The sequence below is a fragment of the Dermacentor albipictus genome, chromosome 10, assembly GCF_038994185.2.
Source record: "Dermacentor albipictus isolate Rhodes 1998 colony chromosome 10, USDA_Dalb.pri_finalv2, whole genome shotgun sequence".
Lineage (NCBI taxonomy): Eukaryota > Metazoa > Arthropoda > Arachnida > Ixodida > Ixodidae > Dermacentor > Dermacentor albipictus.
Window position 1 is genome coordinate 12,344,297 of NC_091830.1, and position 21,068 is coordinate 12,365,364.

The following is a 21,068-nucleotide window of genomic DNA, read 5'->3' on the forward strand; positions in this document are numbered from 1 at the left end:
AGACACTTACCAGCCCTGCAACTTTGCCAAGATTGCTTCAACAGTATATACACTACTCACTCATAACCAATTCGGCCAATGCTACATTTCACTGCAGTTGACATGAGTTACGAGAAACACAGACTGTCTTTTTACTGCAGCGCTTATCTTAACATAAGATAAAATACGCTGCTCCCTCAGTAATTTTGAATTTTATTTCCACGCTACACTACTCCACGTTTGGCAAATTCAAAACCATCACAAGTAGCAAACCACGCCGAGTCTGTACATGCTCCTAGAAACTGACTCCGAAAAGTGCTGTCAGACTCTGCTGGACTACTTGGCGTAGTGAAACATTTGCCGAGGCAGGCTCTGCCCCAGTAGCTTCTCCTTCAGTACCACAGAAAGTATTCTGCAGGTGTAGCTTGAACGAGCACAAAGTTATCCCAGAATATCGGTGACTGTGGCTCCAGGCTGCCCTCCGTAGAAAATTGACTGCCGTGACGTAGAATGCATAGTCGAAAGACAGAAAAATGATGAAGGTAGTGTCGCTGGCTGCATGTCAAGAAACTCCACATTGGTTTTCAAGCATGGCCTCTGTACAGCTGGCATCAAAAGCTCACGGACAGCAGAATCCCAGAAATGTCAAAAAACAGATCACTGACATATGTTTACCAGTTCTTCAGTAGCTACAACAAATCTACAACTTTTCATAATTACAAGATTGCCGCGCGAGACAACAATGCATAGATGTAGCGCACAAAGACGCAAAAGAAGGGATTTAAACTCACTCTGGAGTTTCTCCATGAGCTTCTGCCGCGACGTGTGGGTCTTGCCTTCCCAGTTGGACATGGACCGAAGCTCTTCCGCGCTGCCACACATCATGTAGCTGCGCACAGAGGCAGAGCAACAATTACACGAATGAACAAAAACTCCTGTGCGTTTTTACTGCCTTTATTTTAGAAGCATTTGTTGTAGAAGTTCTACTACAACGGCAGCGGCTGCGTATGGCATAACTGCCTGGGCCCTATGTTGAAAGCAATGTGCGATGAGTCCAGAGTCTAGGTGCACCAAGGGCTAATAGCTCCATGTGCGCTCCGTTCTCGCCACTTCGTTTGTGTTGAAGCGGGAGGCCGCACGAAGGTAAATTCACACACTACTGCTGCCCCGCTTCCTCACTTCAGCGTTCTGACAGAAAGTTCCTGTGGTGATCGAGTGAGATGTGTTCCATGTTTGCTTGTGCGCACGTGACACCATGCTTGTTAATTTAGTTAGTATGCGAATGTTTACAGGTTTATACAGCCGATGAAACTAATATCCGTACGTCGCATAGCAGTATACTAATTTGTTGTCACAATCTATGCTTTGCCTCTGAGGTGAAACTGCGACTTCTTATTTTTATTTTACCTGTAGAAGTTGCTGTTGGTTCACCCTGCGCTCGACTACGACCTTGAGCAGTCTTTTCGGCCAATAACTTTTCATTTTCGGGAGATTTCGCACGACTCAGCACCAGATGCGTCGGCATTATCAGCCTCATCATTTCTGGTGCTATGCCAAGCTCGCTATCTGTGCAGTGCCAGGAACACTGTCGGATGCATAGGTCGACGAGTCCTACGCAGAGTCTTCCAAAAGTGATAGCAGTAACTCTAAAAGTTATCACTCAAAATTACCGCCCCTGTGTGCTATATACCTGTTGCCAATGAAGTGCAAGTGGAGATCACATATCGCTTTAATTATGAAAGCACATTAAAAAAAATTCATCTACAAAGGTAAACCCTGCCTTTTTTTTCTGATCGCAAACATGCAGTGCATGCTTTATTTTTCTTTTATGAATCCGGGGCATGTCACATTCAGGTGCACGTTTATTTTCTTACAGTGAACCCGTGAAGATTAGGTGCATGTTAGATTTGGGGGTGCATTAGAAATGGGTACTAAATACGGTAAGTATGAAGAACGAAAGAAAGACATCCGCAGACAAATGGTGTAATGCCACGTGTCACGCGCAAAGCACCATTCATCAAAAACTATCCTGCATACCCTCTATTGCCCTCTGCACGCCCTTTATTATGGCACTTGACACAGATAGCATGAGAAGGCCATAAAAAGTAGTCCCAAGCAATTGCGAAGCCAAAATTCTTGTCGCTGAGGGGCCACAAAAGTAATTAACTGCAAGGTGTACCGAATTTCGCAGCACTGGCCTAGAGGATGAGCATTTTGACCACACACAGGGCTGTCTGCCGCTCGTAAGCAGAACTGGTTGAGCACATGCAAAAAAACGAAACTGCCCGTTCTTATTTAGTTGTTCACCTGGAGAGCTCATGGACTCGCTCCGTGTTGTGCCGGAGTGGGGAGAGTCCATGGCGGAGACACTGGAGCGCCTCGAGCAACCGTCCTTCCTCCAGGTACTCCAGGTACTTCTGCTCCAGCACCAGGAACAGCATCTCCTGCGACAGCGTTGAGAGGGCGAGCAGACGGTTAACCCCTTTCTGGGCTATATCTTGTAACAGGAGTGAAAATGAAAAGCTGAATGACAAAGAACAGGCAACACTTTAGAGCGCGGCTCTCAGGTGCCTATTCCTGCTGCGAGCCTTGTGCCTTGTAACCGAGGGAACGAGCCCAGCAAAAGACGAGAGCGAACGCGGAGTGCAGCAAGTGATGAAATACGGTGAGAGCGAAGATAGTGCGAGGAGGAAACCGGACGTGGAGGGTGTGGCGAGAGCGCGAGAAGAAAAGTGTAGTGCCGCGCAACACAGACTATGGCTACGAGATGGTGCCAGAGTTGTGCGTGTCATTCAGGTGCCTCGATGAGCTCAATTACATCCCCTCCATTCATGGGGGAACATGCATCAAAGCATTGTACACGTCGTCTGTTCACCAAAGCGCTGCATGAGCAGAAGTCTGTCTGCGGTGACTGCTGCGAATCGTGTCCACGCGTCAGCCACCCACTGCCTCTCGCAATCTGCCGATTAGCGAAACAGTCGCGCCACACTTCACTCCGTTTGGAATGTGCTGCATGAGATAGACTGTCCATGCCAGCTAATATACAGTAAAACCTCGTTAAACCGTACCCGCTTAAACAGTAGTTTCGGTTTAAAAGTAGTAAAGTCAATTCCCCGACTCAGCGGCCATTGAACATAATGTATTTTGTATCCGCATAAACAGTACCAGCTTATTGCGTACGCATCGGTTAAAACGTAGCGATTCCACTTTTCGTCGCGCAAACACGGCGGTGCATCGTCTCCATCGGGCGGCTCGGCAGAACAACAAGCCTCAGAGATCGGTACAACGGCCTCCAAGCGCCCTGTGCGTTTGCACGTGAAGCCGCATCAACATCAACATCATTTCAATGCCGCATGGACGCCGTGCCAAAGAGCGTTGTGGTGTCGTGCAAGCGAGGACTCGCGTCATGCCGAAGCTAGGATAAAAAAAGACGCCGGGTGCTCAGCATATAAGAAAAATTAGACATCGTCCGTGTTACCGAACGTGACACGAAAAAGTCGGAGCTGGCCCACGACATGGATCTGCTGTTGACTACAGTGTGTGGCATTTGGAATGCGAAGTTGCTCGGCAGCGCTGCTGCGACCGCGAAGAGATATGTCGGCTACGAGGTTCGACTTTTCACCATCGTTGCCGCTGTTGTTGCCAAAGTGTCAACTAGCGACAGTGATGAGGACGACACGAAAAGCGACAGCACGGGCTATTCAGGTCCGACAGTGGCAGAAGCTGCGCGTTACGTCAGCCTCATGAATGCGATCGTCGCAAGGAGAACAGGGGCGCGATAACGTAACTATTCCAAACAAAAAGCCTTCCGCGCTCCGGCACCCGGCAATGAAAAAGGCGCCCCGGGACTTATGCAGCACTACTGTGCGCGTGCACGGAGAATACGTAACGCCAACGAGGAATCTGCCGTGCGAGTGTTTGCCGAGAGGAGGGGGGCTGGCTGAGAAGCTGGCACGCAGCTTCAGTAAGTTTGAGGCCGCTGTCGTCGTGCTAGGCCGCCGCGACATCAAATGAAAATAACACTTACGTCCCGCCAAGGGAATAAATACTGCATGTTTTTTCCCCTTTCATCGCACTCTCTCTGAGTTCCGTTTTCGACAGGTAAGTGGGCGATCTCATGCTATTTCGCTTAAACAGTACTACCGTTTAGTACGTACTTTTTCCGAGCTCCGGCCGACTACGGTTTAACGAGGTTTCACTGTATCACAAAATGAAAACAAGTATAGAGTTGCGCTCAAATTTCGCATTAGGAGTATCGTAATCGTCGGTGAATTTTCTTGGCAATGTATGGAAGACTTTTGTCATGAGTTGCCAACAACACTGGGCACTGGAGAAGGCAGCATATGGTTCTTCGGCATTCTTAATTCACAATCATGACAGTATGATCCATGGCTACAAATTATTAGAAGAGACCGTTATTGTGCGACCTAAGGCAACAGTTATGGCAGGAGGCTCCAAGAATATGATGCCAAAGCACTACGTCCACATGAGGTGACACATGGGCATTCTCAAAATATGAAGAACCATGTTTATCCATAGCACAAAGTAAAAGAAATTATCTAATTATATATGCTGACTAAGGTTTCGGAGATTTCTCTTTCCATTTGTATTTCTCTGTGTCCAATAATTCTTATAAAGCGTTAAGATTTCTACAAGAATCATTGGACAAGAGAGGGTTAACACTGCATTCATGTCTGCATGCAGCAGGCAACAAGCAATATTCCAGCTTCACATTGTTTTCCGATAAAATTAGTTATTGAAGGGTGTTGTAGCATGGTACTGTAGAATAGCGTGTATGCAATGCCTGTCAACTTTTAGTTGTGGCTAAGTTTTTGCCTTTCTCCTGTGTTTCCTTTTTTTTTTCCTGATATTTCTTTACATGTTAAACATGCTGTGTGGAGTTTTAAGACGGAAGCTCGAAGTGGCTAGTTGCACGATGGCCTTGAAAGAAATGCGGCGACTAGTCGAGTGGTAAAAAAAAAAAAAATGTGACCTTCTCCGAGTGAGCGGTGGGTGAAGAGGGGAACGAGCAGTGCGGGCAAACAGTAAAAAACAGGTGTTGCATCGCTGACGTCACGTGGCACCAACGGTTGTGCCGATGACTGACTGCGAAGTACGAGAGATGACAATGGGGGACGCTCGCCCAGGGCATAGCGAATTGCGCGATAGGGCCCTGGAAGTATGCTGCAGCCGAGAGTGCTCGCCAAGGAGGAAACCAGGTGCGACAGGCAAAGTAGAGTTTTAGTTTAGCGTACGCAACTATAGCGTACGCTATACGGTATAATATAGTGTACGCTAAGCAGCGCAGGTTTTCTACAATTTTAGTTGGCCGACGATATCTTCGGATCTCTAAGGCCATATGCCGTCGTTGCGGCTGTTTCGCGCCTGTAGCGATAGGTGGCGCTGACATCTCGAACGTTTCTTTCATTAGGCTTTGACTCGTTCGAAACGTGAAGCGATCTCGAAAACACCACGAAGTTATCCATAATACTCTGTCGTCGAAGCGGCCTGAGACTAAGCGAAAGCCGTTTACACAGTCATTTGCTACGAACGAAGTGCATTTTACAAAAGCAACGCCAAATTCAATTCGAAGCGGGCAGCCAGGACTGCCACCATGTTTCCCGCAAACTCCGCAAACCACGGAAAAACGCTAACTTGTTTGCTCTGCGTACGCCCGCTATACCCGCTATTTCGTTTAGCGTTCAGCGCATGCGCAGTGACGGCCCGCTATTTTTTAGCGTACGCAATGGAATAGCGTACGCTATACTAAAACTGTCTAGTGGCGAGAGCAAGGCATTTGACCGCGAGTGCAGCTTTGCCCTGCTGAGAGGACGCAAGATAATTGTGTTCGGCTTGCGTTACACATTTGTAACACTTACTGGTGACAAGCATGCTGCACCTACAGGTAGTGCATTAAGCGCTCGCATGCGCCGTTGAGGAGGTCGACCTAAAGTACCACACGTGTACTTCACACTGAGGCTCGTTATGTCTTGCAAGAAGTCTCACCCCTCTGATCATATAACTTAATGCATTACCAAGTGTGCAGCAGGCTTTTGCATTTGTGTGTTACAGGTGTAGAACATGCCGCCGACCTTTTATTTATTGCATTTGCATCATTTGCATCGTTATTCATGCCACCTTTCTTATCTTTGCTACATAGTCAAGAGCTCGACAAAAGCTCATCTGGTCAGGTAGCATATAAGAGAAGCTTATGTTTTTATCAACTTTGCTAAAATTTTTTGCAGCCTATTGCAAGCACGCATTTCTAAATCTGCTTCATTCTATTTAATTTTAAATGTTCAGTGATCTCTTGTGATAACGAAGGTGTACTTCTGTAAAGTACTCCTCTACAATAATGCCCTCAGGGTGAGCATAGAAACAATGAATTAATGAATTAATTAATTAATGCCTAACTAAGATAGCAGACAAACTATAACTACACTGTGTCGCACCAAGTCCGTGCAGTGCAGTGAAAACTAGGGCAAGTGTCAGCCAATTCGTAATGACAGCCGACTTGTGTTCCCGATAAGAGAGAAGCCCACTGTACACCACTAATCCTTCAGTGAAACTTCCATTCAGTCGGCGTTGCGTGGAGGCCAGTCAGAGGCAGACAATGGAGGAGCCCCTTGTCTTCTGGTTCTCGTCTCTGGTTGGCTTATGCAACCTATAGCTCTCCATGCATTGCACGGTGTCAGCGATACAAAGTAAAAAAGAAAGGTTTCGGCACGCACTGACTGGTGCCACCACCTGTTCCGTGGAACATCACGCTTTCGGGGTGAGTCTTGTCTCGTCTCTGAATAAAATTAAAATTAAATTATGGGGTTTTACGTGCCAAAACTACAATCTGATTATGAGGCACGTGTAGTGAGGGACTCCGGAACTTGGACCACCTGGGGTTCTTTAGCATGCACCTAAATCTAAGTACACGGGTGTTTGGACCATGGAGGAAGGAAAAAGGGAGCAAAACGTCAAGCAGCTAGTCTCGCTCCTCTAACTCTGTTCTTTCTTTCCTTCAAAGCCCATCTACGCATTGACTCTTAGGAAATAGGCCCTACATGGTTGCCAGAACTTTCAAGGCATCATTTCATTCACGCAGCTCTTCTCAACGCCCTTGTCAAGATCGACCCTTGCCATCCATCTCCCTGCTCTATCCTTCGCTATACTTTCCGCACACTCGGTGGCTAGAAATTACAACTTATCTGTCACACGCTCAGCACCTATTTCCAATGAGCCTCTCCTTTAGATCTTTTTGTGAGTAGACTTCAAGGTTGTCATGTGACGGTCCCTCCTAGTCCATCTCCTTCCTTTGTGGTTTCAACAGTGCTGCGAGTAGGAGGTTGGCCATCTCGGTTAAGGCAAGCTAGATGTGTGCCATAGTTTCGTTACAGAATTTTGCACATTCCTTGTCTCTGCCTCGGGCCACTAGTGAGTACAGAAGAATGACTCCACACTAACAATGGTAAAGTTAACAGATAATTCTGCAGCAATAATAGTACTGTGCAAAGCTTTTTCTGAGAAACCTACATTGGGTCTTCTTGGTAGTTTTTTGCTGCTCTCGAGTGGATGAAAATTTCCTCTTTCATAATACTATTACCACCCACCTTGCACATATAGCTAAAAACTGATCTGCCAATCTGAGCTAGTGCAGTTGGTTGTTTTACGAGATGCAAGTATTTACGATGCTGGACATATTTCATTAAGCAATTGCAAGCTTTCAGCTAAGAAAGCAGGTGGAAGGGTTAATTTGCTTTATTGCTATATTTTCGTCATGTAAAGGGTCGGTATAATGTAGATATTCCTTCCACACGATTATTTGGCAATTTTATCATCCACTCTTCACAGCTGGATGACCGCATCGATAAGGCAAGTGGAATGCCATTCCGACAACTGAGAGCCCAAAAAGGAATGGCATTGGCATAGAATCGTTATGTTATTCCAGCCCTGCTACCTTTGATTTATGTGTGTCCTTTCTTTACAACACTACAGTGCCTAAATGTGTGCGCTGGGAAAATGGTGATGCAGAATCAAGTTTAACTGGCAATGGAGGTGACACTACATGAGGATTACAAGATCACAGGACAGTGAACAACCAGTGTTCAAAGGCTGTTGATGGTGAGATTGTACCAGTACTGTTTTGGAAGGGCTTGTGTGCATCTCTTGCACAGGAATGTTTGCAAGTCTGGTGCAATTAGGTAGTAATACACTCGGACTATGCTTGCAACAACTTGGATAAAAAAATATTGCCTTATATTTGCAGACAACATGGGGTCACACAGTTTACCAAAGGGTCACACAGTTGAAGAGTGAAGCAGGTTAGCATGAGCGCAAATACATGCGAAGAACACACATGAACACATCGGAGTGTGCGACGCTGGGCTACGATGCTGGTGTGATGCCGGAACGCAAGAAGACAAAAAACCGAGTATTTGCCATGCATGTCAAAGGAGATGAAAGGCAAACAAACACCCTTCATGTCCTGTTCCACTGCAGTGTAAATACTTGGTTTTCAAGAACAACGTACCAACGAGCTTAAACCCGTCGCCTTCATGTTCATATTTCACAAGCAAGAGCAACCACAGCTTGAAGCCACAAGACAACAGTGCACTTTGACTGCTCTTGCACAACTAGCTCGCTGTCTCAGATACTTTCAAGCAGCTACAGTCACACTTTATATCAATTCAAGAGAGGAGCAGCGCAAAATACACAAGACAAACACATGTGTAGAACCTATGGGAAACTGTTCAGGAGAGTACCAACACAAAATACATGAGACAAACACATGTGTAGAACCTTGTTAAGAACAACTGCCCTCGTACTCACCACATATGCTTGGGGTGATTCAAGTAGCACCTTCAGCTCACTGAGATCGGCCTCCGCCTGAAACACGCAAAGGAGTTGTCTTTCACGAAGCCGCAAATCAGTCATGCATTTCTGGACTCGATTTTGTCAAGGGGTCAAAACATTGCTACTGTGAGCCCCATAAAAATTCACTGCAGTACCTCTTTTCACTAAGCTTATGATGCACCCAGTAAAGAGTGAAAGTATTTACCATAAAAATTTAATAAACATGCACGTAAGCCTATCATATATTGTCACGTGCCAAGGCAAGCAGCAGTACCAGCAGCCAGACACGAAGGGACGGTTCTCCAGCTGACGCGGGATCTATGACTTCGTTGTCTTCTTCACCGTTTTTGCTGGGCACGCAATGATGACCGTTTGCTGGCTCAAAACACGAGGTGGCAATATTAATACAATGCTCCCCGCAATAAGCTGCACACGCCTTACCAGGTGGTTAACTGCATCTAAAGAAGCATCCAACTGCCTCTTTGAAAAAAAAAAGAAAAAAAAATGGTGCATGCACATTACAACAAAATGGCGCAGATGATGAGACGTGCAAAAAGCGGACACATCATGTGTGGCAGTACAGAGAGCAAATAGCAAGTGATAGCTTTTTAAATGATTGGTTTCATTTTAAATGAAACCATTTGACATGGTTTTCAAGCTGCACAGAACTATACTTCAAAAAGTAAGTATAAAGGCACAACAAACAAGGCACCGTTGGTGGTCCTTTCTTTATTTTTCGTTCATCATATTTCTTCATGCTTTAGTAGCTATGTTAAGAGAGAACAATTCAACCAATACCAAATCCTCCTGAACTAAATGATATCTTTTTGTTCAATACAAACCGTACCAAGGTCAGCATAACAAAGAAATTCCCTTCACTCTATTTCTTTCTTATCATCGAGCGTTTGTAATCAGCCAATCTCAGTGCCAACATCACGTGGGGCAATGCTAAGGCTATTGACAAAGCATGTAAAGGAAAAGCAGTGGAATATTCCCAAGAGTTCGATGGAAACTCATCTGGTCAGGAGTACAACTATGCCTACATCAATGAAACTGCCAAGATCTCAAGACAACTGAAACAACACAGGCGTGACAATAACAAAACCATCATCTGTCCACCGCACTTGCCAAAGCATGCACACAAGTGCAATTATGTCCGACTGGGACAATGCATCAGTGATCACTAAAAAAAGAAACACGATGAAGAGGTAATTACTCGAATCCTTACTGACGCAAGTAACACCCAATACCACAAACTGAACCAGACAAATAGCACCTTGCCCCGAGTTTATTCCTTGTTATTGTAATTCACGTGTCTGCTGCACCTAGCGTCTCCTACTGCACTGTGAACAAGGAACCTGTATGGGTCCCGAAACGTCAATTAACCTTTCACATGGTCAGTGAATACAGAATTTGTACTTATTCTAGCCGTAGAATAGAAACCGTTACTTTATCCTGACCCTAAAGATATACAAATGCTGACAATATAAGTACAATGCCAACTAATCCAAAATTTAAAAATAACAATTTTTTTTTTTCTTCTAGTTGATACACACTCCTTGCACACCGTATTATGTCCAACTAAAGCGTGGACACTTCTGTGCAACAGAAGCTCGAAAGAGCTCCCACCTTCGCCCAGTCTCCCTCCAGGACGTGCGTCTGGAACTTCGCGGCAGCGGGATGGTCCAAGCCACAGCCAGACTCCTGGATGAGCTGTTCTGCCGTCCGGCTGCATGTAAAAGACAAGCATGCCACAGGACGGGGTGTCACTGGTTTTCCATCTGATGTAGCTTACTTGAGCATCCTACACATCACATATTTATAGAATGTCCAGTAGTCATGTAGATCTTGACAAAACCACACTTAGTTAAGAGGACAATAAAATGGAGTTTCTCCACGCCATAGTTGTGACAAAGGATATCAGTTATAGTACTCCTCTGCTGGCTGACTGTCAGCTATAGCTGGAAGTGCACAATTCTATGCACTCTTTTTCTGTTATCATATCGGTTAGCCCTTTGTGAACGAGGATAAGGAAACTAGAAGGGGTTGATTGATTGGTTCCAACATTATAAATCAACAGAAGGGCTACGAGAGATAACAGTGGATGGCTCCAGAATTATTCCAAGTTTAACATTCGCCAGAATCTTGATACACAGGCACTATAGCTACTTTCTGCCCCCATTGAAATGCTGCCATCGTGGTTGGGATTCAAACCCACGACCTCACGGTTAGCAGCAGAACAACATAATCAATGAACAACTACGGTGGATAAACCCGAAAAGCATGACAAGGTTAGGAGAGGGAAATAAAATATTAATACTAGGGACAGGGCTGAGAAGATGTCCTCTTATTTGTCACTCAAGTGATAGGCCTGTAATCTATTGAAATACAGATTTAACAATGCCTTCTCTGTTTCCAGTCTCCTTTATCAGGAATATCAACCATCACAAACACTGACCCTGGGCAGCTTTACCCTACTGTATCTACTGTTCTGTAATTAACCCATTTCAGAAGGAGTGTCAACTCGAACTGATAAGGCAGCATTGTGAAAAAAACGATGAATAGGAATGGGACATAAGCAGAGGACAATAACACAAGTGATTAGTGATGAGTTTCATTTCACTTAGTCATAAAGAGTTAGATACTTTTACAACACTGTGCTGTGTACCCCGAGTTCTTTGTTAATCAATGCTGCACTTACATGTGACTATTTTCCTTATTTTTCTCTAGTTCTAATGCTTTGTGTATCCATAAGAGCAAACTGTGGGTAAACACTTGTGTCATTGTCCCTGTCTCATCGGCGTACTTTTCTTGCCAAAACAATTTCAGTACAAAGGCCTTCCTTCCACAAACGTTCAAATCAAGATTGTAGGATAATTGACTCTGAAATTATATTGCGAAACATTGTATTTTAACAAAAGCAACAGCTTTGTTTTACTTGAAATGTCCTCAATATACACAGGGAAAGAAAACAAACACAACTGCAGGTTAAACTAAATATGTAATTCTAGAACTTGATGTGCCAAGACCACGATATGATTTCGAGGCATGCCAGTAGCGGACGACTCCAGATTAATTTTGGTGAGTTGGGCTACTTCAACATGCACCTAATGCACAATGCAAGGGCGCTTTTACATTTCACCCCCATCGAAATGCCGCCACCAAGGTGGGGATTTGATCTCACACCCTCGGGCTTCAGTACAATGCCAAAGTCACTACACCACCACGACAGGTGTGGATTACACTGCCTCGGTCAAGTTTCCATTGCATCATCGCTGCTATCAGCTTAGCTTACTAGTGCACTAGCTTCAGAATTGCCCCACCTTCCAAGGCAACAAACCAACCACGCACAGAAAGGATAGCACAGAAAGCTTCATTCAAATAAAGACATGATGCGCTTGGAGCCGTGTATTCATTGCAGTAAGGATACTTAGGTACTGTGTTGTTTACCTGCATAATTTTATATATAATAGAGCCACCCATGGGCACATCTGTAGGGATGGCTGTTTCATGTGTGAGCACTAGGCAATACAGCAGCAGCAGAAGCCACAGTAAGCAGAGTATGGGAGGGCCCGCAAAGAAAGCTTCTTTTTAACAGCAGTGCATGAGCGGGCAGCATTGCAATGTCCACGATGCAATATCTGAAATTTATGTCAATCGTAGCAGTGGGCTTGAGCAAGCAGCAGGTGTCCTGCAACTTTCCCAGTGGCTGCAATATTTAAAAGTCGTCTCAGGGCTGCTCACGCATGGGTCAGACTTCATGCGCCATTCTTATTCACCTCTATGCTGGTTAGTACTCACGATCCTCATTAATGTTCACAGAATGTTTTAACTCACATGTAGACAAATCTGCCACTCACTGACAGTGTGGTATGCCAATGTATGCTGGCTTGCATCTTCATCAGAATCTTGACTATAGTGATGGGTTTTAATGGTTGCTCTCACCGCCATGTACGCTCTGTGCTTCCCGAAAAATTTACTTTTTCTGTTAGTTTTGGGTCACCCAGTATATCTTAACATATAAAGAATGCAATTAACTGATAAACTTAGAGAAGCTCATTATATCAAGATTTAGTGATCATAACCGTGAAATGATGAAGTACTAAACCACGATCGACAAGTGCCAATTTTTTTTTCTCTCAACAGTAGTACTGTGGAGCATGCTGAGCTAAGAACACCTTGTAAATGAAGATGGGTTCTACTCATTGCTGTAATGCACATGTACAGTGGGGCAATCTAGAAAGACTTTCAAAAGCCAGAACTGGCAAGCTGTGCAATGAATCATGGATGTGAGCTGCTTGATAATTGTTATGAATGAATGAAATCATCACAAAAAAATATTTCCTTGTGCTATCCTTATCTTGAATGTCTCCTGGCCTCTGTAGAAAAGACAAGCTGCCACGATTACTCGTGTTTAATCTCATCTCCTGATGACAGATAATCCACTACCATTGAAATGCTTCTCCCAGAACTGAGTGTTTTCACCTTTATCTTTCAAAAGATACAGATATTTTTATCAATATATATGTGTATCTTTCTTTTGCAGGGGGTGTGACTATCTAAAAAGTTCTCCAGCTTGTTTTTTCAATTGTTAACATGCCAGTCTGCCAGCTTTCTTGCTTATACCTAGATAGCAGAATATAATACCACTGCCTGCTTGATTTATTAGCTCAGAATCGCGGTTTATGCACTTGGGATGCTTTGTTAGGGCAATGACATTATCAAAGATAAGTCATGATATTTACCAATCATGAAACTAAAGTTTGTGCACTTAGAACACAATGTTACAATCTTGAAGTGACAAGCAGTGATATGTTAACTACAGTAACGACCACAACAGAATCACCGTAGTTTTTGCAGACAGTCACTCTAGTCTTTATGGGAAAGCACCTTCGGCTTTCATAAAAATTGTATGGGGTTTTACGTGCCAAAAGCACAATTTGATTACTAGTACACAATTTAAGTACACAGGCGTTTTCGTATTTCACCATCATAGAAATGCGGGCGCCGTGGCCGGGATTAGATCTCGCGACCTCATGCTTAGCAGCCCAACGTCATAGCCACTAAACAATCACAACGGGTTTCGGCTTCCATAAGCGTCATAATTTCATCACTTGCAGTAAAACATTTGAGCAAAATTTTTATGCTCCAGAACTCCAGAGTTGCACTAAATCTGTGATTCTTCCACACTGCAAAAATTCAATTCACAAAACTACTGAATATCTTTTAACATGTCACGTAGATGTTAAACACTGACCACTCTGACTGAAACTGAACAGCCAATCGGCTAACTTTTGGAATTGGAAAAGCTTTAGATATAGGGGACTCAAAGTTAGAGATGCTATCAAATGGTCATATGAATTAAAGAACCCCAATAAAGGGCACATAAGAACACTGCACTTGGAGCTGGAGTAGTACGAGGCCTCAGATAACTCCCTAGAATAAATTCCTAGAAGCAGAGGTCCCTAAGTCAGGGTGCGCTATCGCATAAGAACCCAATGCCTGCGTACGCTGGTTCTAAAGCTGCGTAATGCATTCACACTTTTGCAAAAATGTCAAATTTTAATTAAACCTTATACTAAAGACTTCTGCTTCATCGAAACAGTTCTGCATTCAAGGGACCGTTCCAGCGGGGCACCCATCAGCGCACCTTGGCACTTTATCAGCAACGTTCAGGGGCAACATCACAAGGCCAATGTGCTCGGTCCATTTCTTTTTTTAACACGCCTCGCCCTGCTCACTTCCGGATATCCGCTCATGATGAAAGAGCTCGCGCCACATACTACCGCAAAGCAGACGGCGTTTGTCACTTTATCACGCGTCCGCACTAAAGCCACCCAGGAGGTATAAAGGAAAAAAAAAACGAAAAAAAGAACCATCCCCGATAGCCGCGGCTTGTTATCTACTGCAGCACTGCCATTGTCAAAGTTAGCGGAAGAGTGCTGGCAGTACTGTAAACATTGGCCAACCATAGAGAAAGGAATTCCTTTCTCTATGGGCCAACCCTCAACCACTGCCGACCTCAAGTTCATAACGAAAAAGAAAAAAAAAAGGCTAATAAAACGCCAAATTCAGCTACTACGCGAAAAACTAATGTAACGCAAAGTCGATGCTCGGACGATAAGGTTTGCATCGTTTGCATAACAACGCGTCCGTCTGCAACAGACGATCCACCAGCGCGAATGGCAAACGCCTCCGTTCGCACGGTAACCGCACTGGCGATTATACAGCAACGCATGATCGCAATGTGACGGCGACTCGTACGGAAACAGTACGCGTCATCGTCGCGCTATTTCACAAGTCGGGAGAAAAAACAACATCGTATCACCACAGCACACACAACAGCAGCTGTCTGCAAGCGATTCTCGCGAAACAAACGTCTGGCGCGCAGCTGACGAAGCAGCGCGCTGTCGCGTTTAACGGCGTATAAGTTACGATATCGCCGAGAACTCACGCGACGTAACTTTGCATTGCTAATGCATGTAGTACTACACATGTCCCAAGTCGTTCTCCGTGGTGCGACGGCGCGCGAACCCACTAGACCTTGCGTAGGACTGGCGCGTGACTGTGCGATTTTGGATCAATGCAGACGATGTTACCGACGCACAATGCAAGGCAGCAGGTGTTCTTTCTCGGTTGATCGCGTAAATAGCATACACCTCTTTCGAAGAGGTTATATTCGACACATGTTCCACGGTAGAAACAGTGTTTCTTTATGTCGCAACTGCTGTTAGAACGGTTGCGACGCGCTTAAAGCATCAACGCTGCGGAATAGGAACAGAAGTACACTACAGCCCCACACCAATGCAACAGCTGACCGACGCCTACTACGCACAGCCAACAATGAACTTCTTTCTACAGCAATCAAAAAATATCTACAACTTCACATGAGGGGCAACATTATCTTGTCATGACCTAGAGCATGAAATAGTCGCGCCTTGGCACATCCACCACAGACTGACGGCTCGGGGCAAATACCGGAACAGTTTAGTACACTGGCCGAGCTAGGACCACGGGCACTTCCGGGGCAGAAAAGAAGGTCTCGGGTTCGACACCCTTCCGAAAAGAACAAGACTGGCGCGCGCGCTGGGTGGCCACAGGCAGAAGCGGGAGATCGAGAGAACTCACTTGAGCCCGAGCCCCCGGAGGTGCTGGCCGATGAGGCGGATGATGTCCTGCTCGGTGCGCGAGCCGATGATGTTCTTGTTGACGGCGGTGGCCGAGGCGGCGACGGTCGCCGCCTTCTCGGCCACGGTTGAGGACGCGCTGGTCTCGTCTCCATTTTGCAGAGTGTAGCAGCCGTTCGTCGCTTGCATCACTGCCGGCGCAACCCGCTGCTTCTTGCGCGGCGGAGACGATCCTTCGCCGTCCTCCTGCGTCTTCGCGCACGATGCCAGCCTTGATGCTCGCTGAACGGGCTTGCCCCTTTGTTTTGGTGAAAGTGTTTTCGTTGTTTGGTTGCTTTGCTTGTGCGAGGAGGCTCCTTGTCTTTTGTTTGTTTTTGTTTTCCTTTTTGGCTCCGTCCGTTGCTTTCGCTCACCAACGCCTCCGACCCACGCCCCGGGTCCTCCGACCCCCTTCCCCCCGACGGGCGCGGAAACGCTAGGCAAGCGAGCAAAAAAGCGCTTCGTTGGGAAAGCGCACGTCGAAATTTCCCAAGCACACACACTCTCTCTCTCTTTCTCTACCGTCCTCCTCGCCTCGACCGCTTCTCGTTGGCTCGTTGAGGACTTTTTTTTTTTTTTTTCAACCTCGACTCTTACGCTGCCTTCACGCTTCCCTCAACTCCGATTTGCGTCAGTCTCGGCAGCCCCTTCCAAGTGCGAACACGACAACGCTCAGCACACGGAGACCACACACATGCACACACACACGCGCGCGCTCGAGCAGACGCGCAAGTTTCGGGACGACGGCGCGATCTCGCGAACGGGTCCGTCCGCTGAGACCTCGGCGTGCCTGGGCAGCGCAGTGCCGAATGCGAAACCACGACGCAGGGCGCACACGGCGCAGGAGAAACGTTTACGTCCCCAGCCCCGACCCCAGCGAGCTGGAGCACCAGCCGGACGAGCAAGAAGCGAGGGTCGTCGTTGCTAGCACTGACGCCCAACAGGCCACAACGACGGTACGCTGCAGCCCGAGTCAACGACGAGGACAACAGCAGTCAGCTGGTTGAGGCTGCCCGTCGGCGGTGACGTCACGGCACTCGCGTTGCACGCTGGTCTGCTGCTGTTCTGCGGAGATCCAAGTGCCATACCCAGCGGCCGCTTCGGATCCCTGCGAAGCGTGAGAGAGAAAGAAAACGATGGTTCGCTTAGCATAACAGCTGGCCGATTCCAAGCGGTTTAATACGGTATTTCCCCAGCGCGCAGGCCGCTTCGCCTCAGAGACAGGGCGGATCCAAATGCGCACGATCCGACGAGCTCTCCCAGCAGGTTGAATGTGCGCTCGACATTCACGACCGCTGCACCGTACTCGATCCGATCAAAGCGAAAACACTGGTCTAAACGGGCATACATCCAAGTTCCCGCTCGGACTCGGGACAGGAGAAAATCAAACGGGTCCCGCAAATGCGTGTTAGCGCCTCGTGCAGCCCCTAAGGCGCCAGGTAGAGAAGAAAAAAAATGATCTACCTAGGCTGGCTGAGGGTGCTGGCGTTAGTCACACATGGCGGACGGAGGCTGCTCGCAGTTCACGGTCGTCCCGCAGCTATCGGGCTCCCTTTTTTATAGCTCTCGCCTGGGAGGTTAACGGCGCCTATTCGTGACAGGCCCGCGAACCGACGGCTTGGTGCAACTGAGACACGAAGCGGTCCTGCGGGCCCCCGCACTGGCTCTTCGAGCGAGTCCACCACAGCACGCTTCAGAGCGCACAGGATACACGACAAATAAGCACAGCGCGAGCGATCTCACCACCACCAACAGCCAGCACACAAACAAAGCACGGACCCGTAATTGCAGCCGGAGCCCGGAAGTTCGTACACAGCCGAGTTTGTCGAGCTTTGCAGTCGCGAAACTCTGCAGCCGTTTACCGCTCACAATTTTCGGGCACGAACGGCGAGTAGCAGACGGGTGCGTTCCCTATGAAGAAAAACAAATTAACATATCATGTTACAATTTACCGCAATGCTAGTTTGTTTAAACACCACTAGGTGACGCAACAATCTCTATATACAAGCATTTTTCGCAATAACGCGGCAAGATTTTGATGCTCAAGTTACCGAAAGTTTCGCAACTAATTTGTGTGCGGTGGCGTTAGAAACAAGACTAAACGCAAGAGATACGAACTCCCTGTACCTCGCACAAATTAACATAATTCGGAAAGCTTTTTTGATTATCCAAGAATTTCGCTAGAATTCACAGAAAGGTTTGGACACGATCCTGTATAGAAGCGAAACCACTGTCTTTTGGTACAGTAGACGAGGCCGAATCAACTCATCAAACTCACATGGCCAACATGGCGCCCATAGAAAGATGAAATAGTTCTGCGGTTAGGTCCGAGATCTACCTGCGAAAAGAGCTGTGGTTTGAGCGCTCACTTTCGCTCTGTCGTCTGCGGATTCGCTTATTGCAAGAAGCTTTAGGTGTGTCGGTGCTAAAGCAATATGGCCAAGGCTAAGTCCAAGTGGGTAGCACCTCGTTTACTCCTCTTTCGCTGTGATTTTGGGCGATCACTGGCGCACGGGCCTGAAAGAACTGAGAATACTGAAACTGGCATCGCCTGTTGTTGCTTGTTTCCTTCGTAGGCTCATCCTGGTGCTCTTGGAGAGCATAGTCTCGAAGCACAAGTTCGTCCAGGTGCGAGCACGCTTAGACGACAAGCTCGAGCTCTGGAGGTTCGACCCCTACAGTAAGCGTCAGTCTTTGAATGTCGCCACGCCTGTGCAGCCACTTGCGCCAATAGGACACGCTGTGGCGAAGTTTTCGTTGCAGGCCGTTTCGTTTCTGATGTGTGGATTGTGCCGCTTAGGATTGGGACCGTACAACGTACGAGTGACCCCTCAACTTGTGTAATTTAGCGGAATCTCGTTGATATAACGAATATCGGATACAACGAAATGCATATAATGAGAGCTATACGGCTGTACAGAGGCGCCCATATGCAGGACCCAAATGGAGCATCAGTTGTAGCACAAGTTTCGGCTTTTCACGCAGCAGATATGTACGCTAGCAGCAAGAAGCTCAACATATGCAAAAGTACCTAAAACACACTCCTTTATATGCTTGAACCGTCCCCCTCAAAATGCAGCTCTAAGTACTTGTGCCACTTACATCCATTAGCTGAGCATGAAGCTTGTCTACACAGCAGGCAACACTCACTACATAGGCTAGAGAACTGCTCACATTTGTGGTCAAAATATAGTGGGTCACAATGAAAGTAAGATATAGGTATGCATCATATAATTTAATGTAACGCTGTCTTACTGTATGTTAAAAAAAAATGTGACAGTTGTTACACGGAAAGCATTGCAGATATGAAACTGCTTACCATTGTACGAGCTGAGTGGCACATCTCTGCTATCAGCATCCATAGCACACCGCTTGTGCTCACGACCAAAAGTTAGTATGTTGCATGCTGGAAGCATGAAGGCACGCAAATATCTGATTTGATGTAACCGTACACCCACAAGTTGTAGCTGTAGTATGTGAAGTAGTCATTTTCTAAAAAGCATCGCAGATCAAGAACAACAGCGCAGCGAAATACGTGGAGTGAAACTTCTATGATCATGCTACTCACATAGCTGCAGTAGCGTTGTCTGCTACCTATGAAATGCAGTGTAGTGTATCGAAACAAAGTCCCAGCTAAACCAGATGTGCCTATGGGAGTCCTTTGGCTAGAACCAAACACATAAGGCCACACACTGTGCTGCTCTGTAGTTAAACTTATTTTTACCTTGTGTGCCCGTTTTAAGGACTAGTCTTCAGAGTCTGTAGAGTTACAAGATGGGTCGCAAGAAAAGAGCGCAGTTGAGCATGGCAGAGAATTGGGTAATGTGATGAAATTAGGCAATTTACAGGCATAAGGTGAGGTCAATGAGCACAATACAGGGGCATTTGGATATTGCTGGGAGAGGCCTTTGTCCTGCAGTGAACATATAAAATGGGCTGATGATGATGGACCAGAATTTTGACACATATTTAATTTCTTGTTTCATGTGTGTGCACTGCGCCAGTATAATGCAATTTATTCTTTTTGGCCAATTTTATTTCATGGTTATCTACCACTTTGTATATAAAGGTAGTCATTGTAATGTACGCAAGGCACAATTTTGGCCTATAATGAAGCTTGAAAAGGAGTGGAATTGTTCAAACCAGATCTGTGTTTTGTTCATCCGAACAAGCTAAGCAACACTGTATAGGTTATCGTAAAAATTAACATTCAGTACCTCTTGCATGCAGTGTTCATTTATTCATATCTCGTTTATTGCACTTTCCTTAAAATTGAAAAACTACTAATTGACTGCCTGTGATACACTCCAGTATTCCGGTTATGATAAGTGCACATTCTCAGTTGATATTAAAAGAAAAATATGGAACTCTGTAGGCCACGTGATGCGTAAGGCAGATAACAAGTGGGCCATTGTAGATACAGAATGTGTACCAAGGGAAAGGAAGCACAATCAAAAATGGCAGAAAAATCAACTAGCGCAAGACGGTAATCGGACATGACTGGGAGGGGCCTTCGTTCTGCAGTGGACATAAAAATAGGCTGATGGTGATCATTATGACATTCTCAGAGTAAACCAATACCAACACTATACCAGCCATTGCAGACGGCATCATTACGGTAAAGAGAAATGTGCGCATCGGTTCCAATGTGCAATGCACTTGTGTGTCCGGTCTTCCTTGTTGTCCAGCGTTTTTTCCGTCATTCGCAATTATGCATCCTTGTGGGGTTAGCCATGCACAGTGGCATGTTTGTCCAAGTGTCAAACTGCAATCGAAGGTGTGTTTAACCAGGGAAGCATGCTCAACAGTCTTTCCGTTTTTCTCTTATTCTTTTTCCAGTCCAGAAGTACAGCATATACAAGGAAATCAAGAAGGTGAAAAGTATAAAGTAACCAGAAGTCATCCAGATATCTTGCTTCATTTGTACAGTGCCCAATAAATAGTTTCAAGTGACATTCAACTAACATGCATTAAATTTTGAGCCGGTGTGGTGTATTCTTTGGTGTCGTTTTGATTCTGCCGTTGTGATGTCTTCAGCTCTTTATGTATCCTTCTCCATACCCTTTCTATCTGCCGATA

The 21,068-nt window shown here is 46.1% G+C and overlaps 1 protein-coding gene and 1 long non-coding RNA gene across 4 annotated transcripts in view; one reads left to right on the forward strand and one right to left on the reverse strand.

The window, feature by feature from the left end:
• Positions 1-17,813, reverse strand: part of LOC139050399 (WD repeat-containing protein 26) — a 38,209-nt gene extending 20,396 nt beyond the window's left edge. Inside the window, exons 1-6 of one of the 3 annotated variants that reach the window (XM_070526706.1) lie at positions 17,454-17,813; positions 15,952-17,097; positions 10,453-10,552; positions 8,800-8,856; positions 2,287-2,423; positions 768-868 (exon numbers count right to left, since the gene is read on the reverse strand). In XM_070526706.1, coding sequence (XP_070382807.1) covers positions 768-868; positions 2,287-2,423; positions 8,800-8,856; positions 10,453-10,552; positions 15,952-16,139 — 583 coding nt within the window. In that variant the 5' untranslated portion in view covers positions 16,140-17,097; positions 17,454-17,813. The remainder of the gene's footprint in view (positions 1-767; positions 869-2,286; positions 2,424-8,799; positions 8,857-10,452; positions 10,553-15,951; positions 17,098-17,453) is intronic. The other 2 variants (XM_070526704.1, XM_070526705.1) reach the window with 2 other exon arrangements.
• A 234-nt stretch (positions 17,814-18,047) lies between these two features.
• Positions 18,048-20,984, forward strand: LOC139050402 (uncharacterized). Its single transcript, XR_011508858.1, has 3 exons — positions 18,048-18,444; positions 18,566-18,669; positions 20,834-20,984. It is a non-coding gene; the product is annotated as an uncharacterized lncRNA (long non-coding RNA).
• Positions 20,985-21,068: the final 84 nt, after the last annotated feature.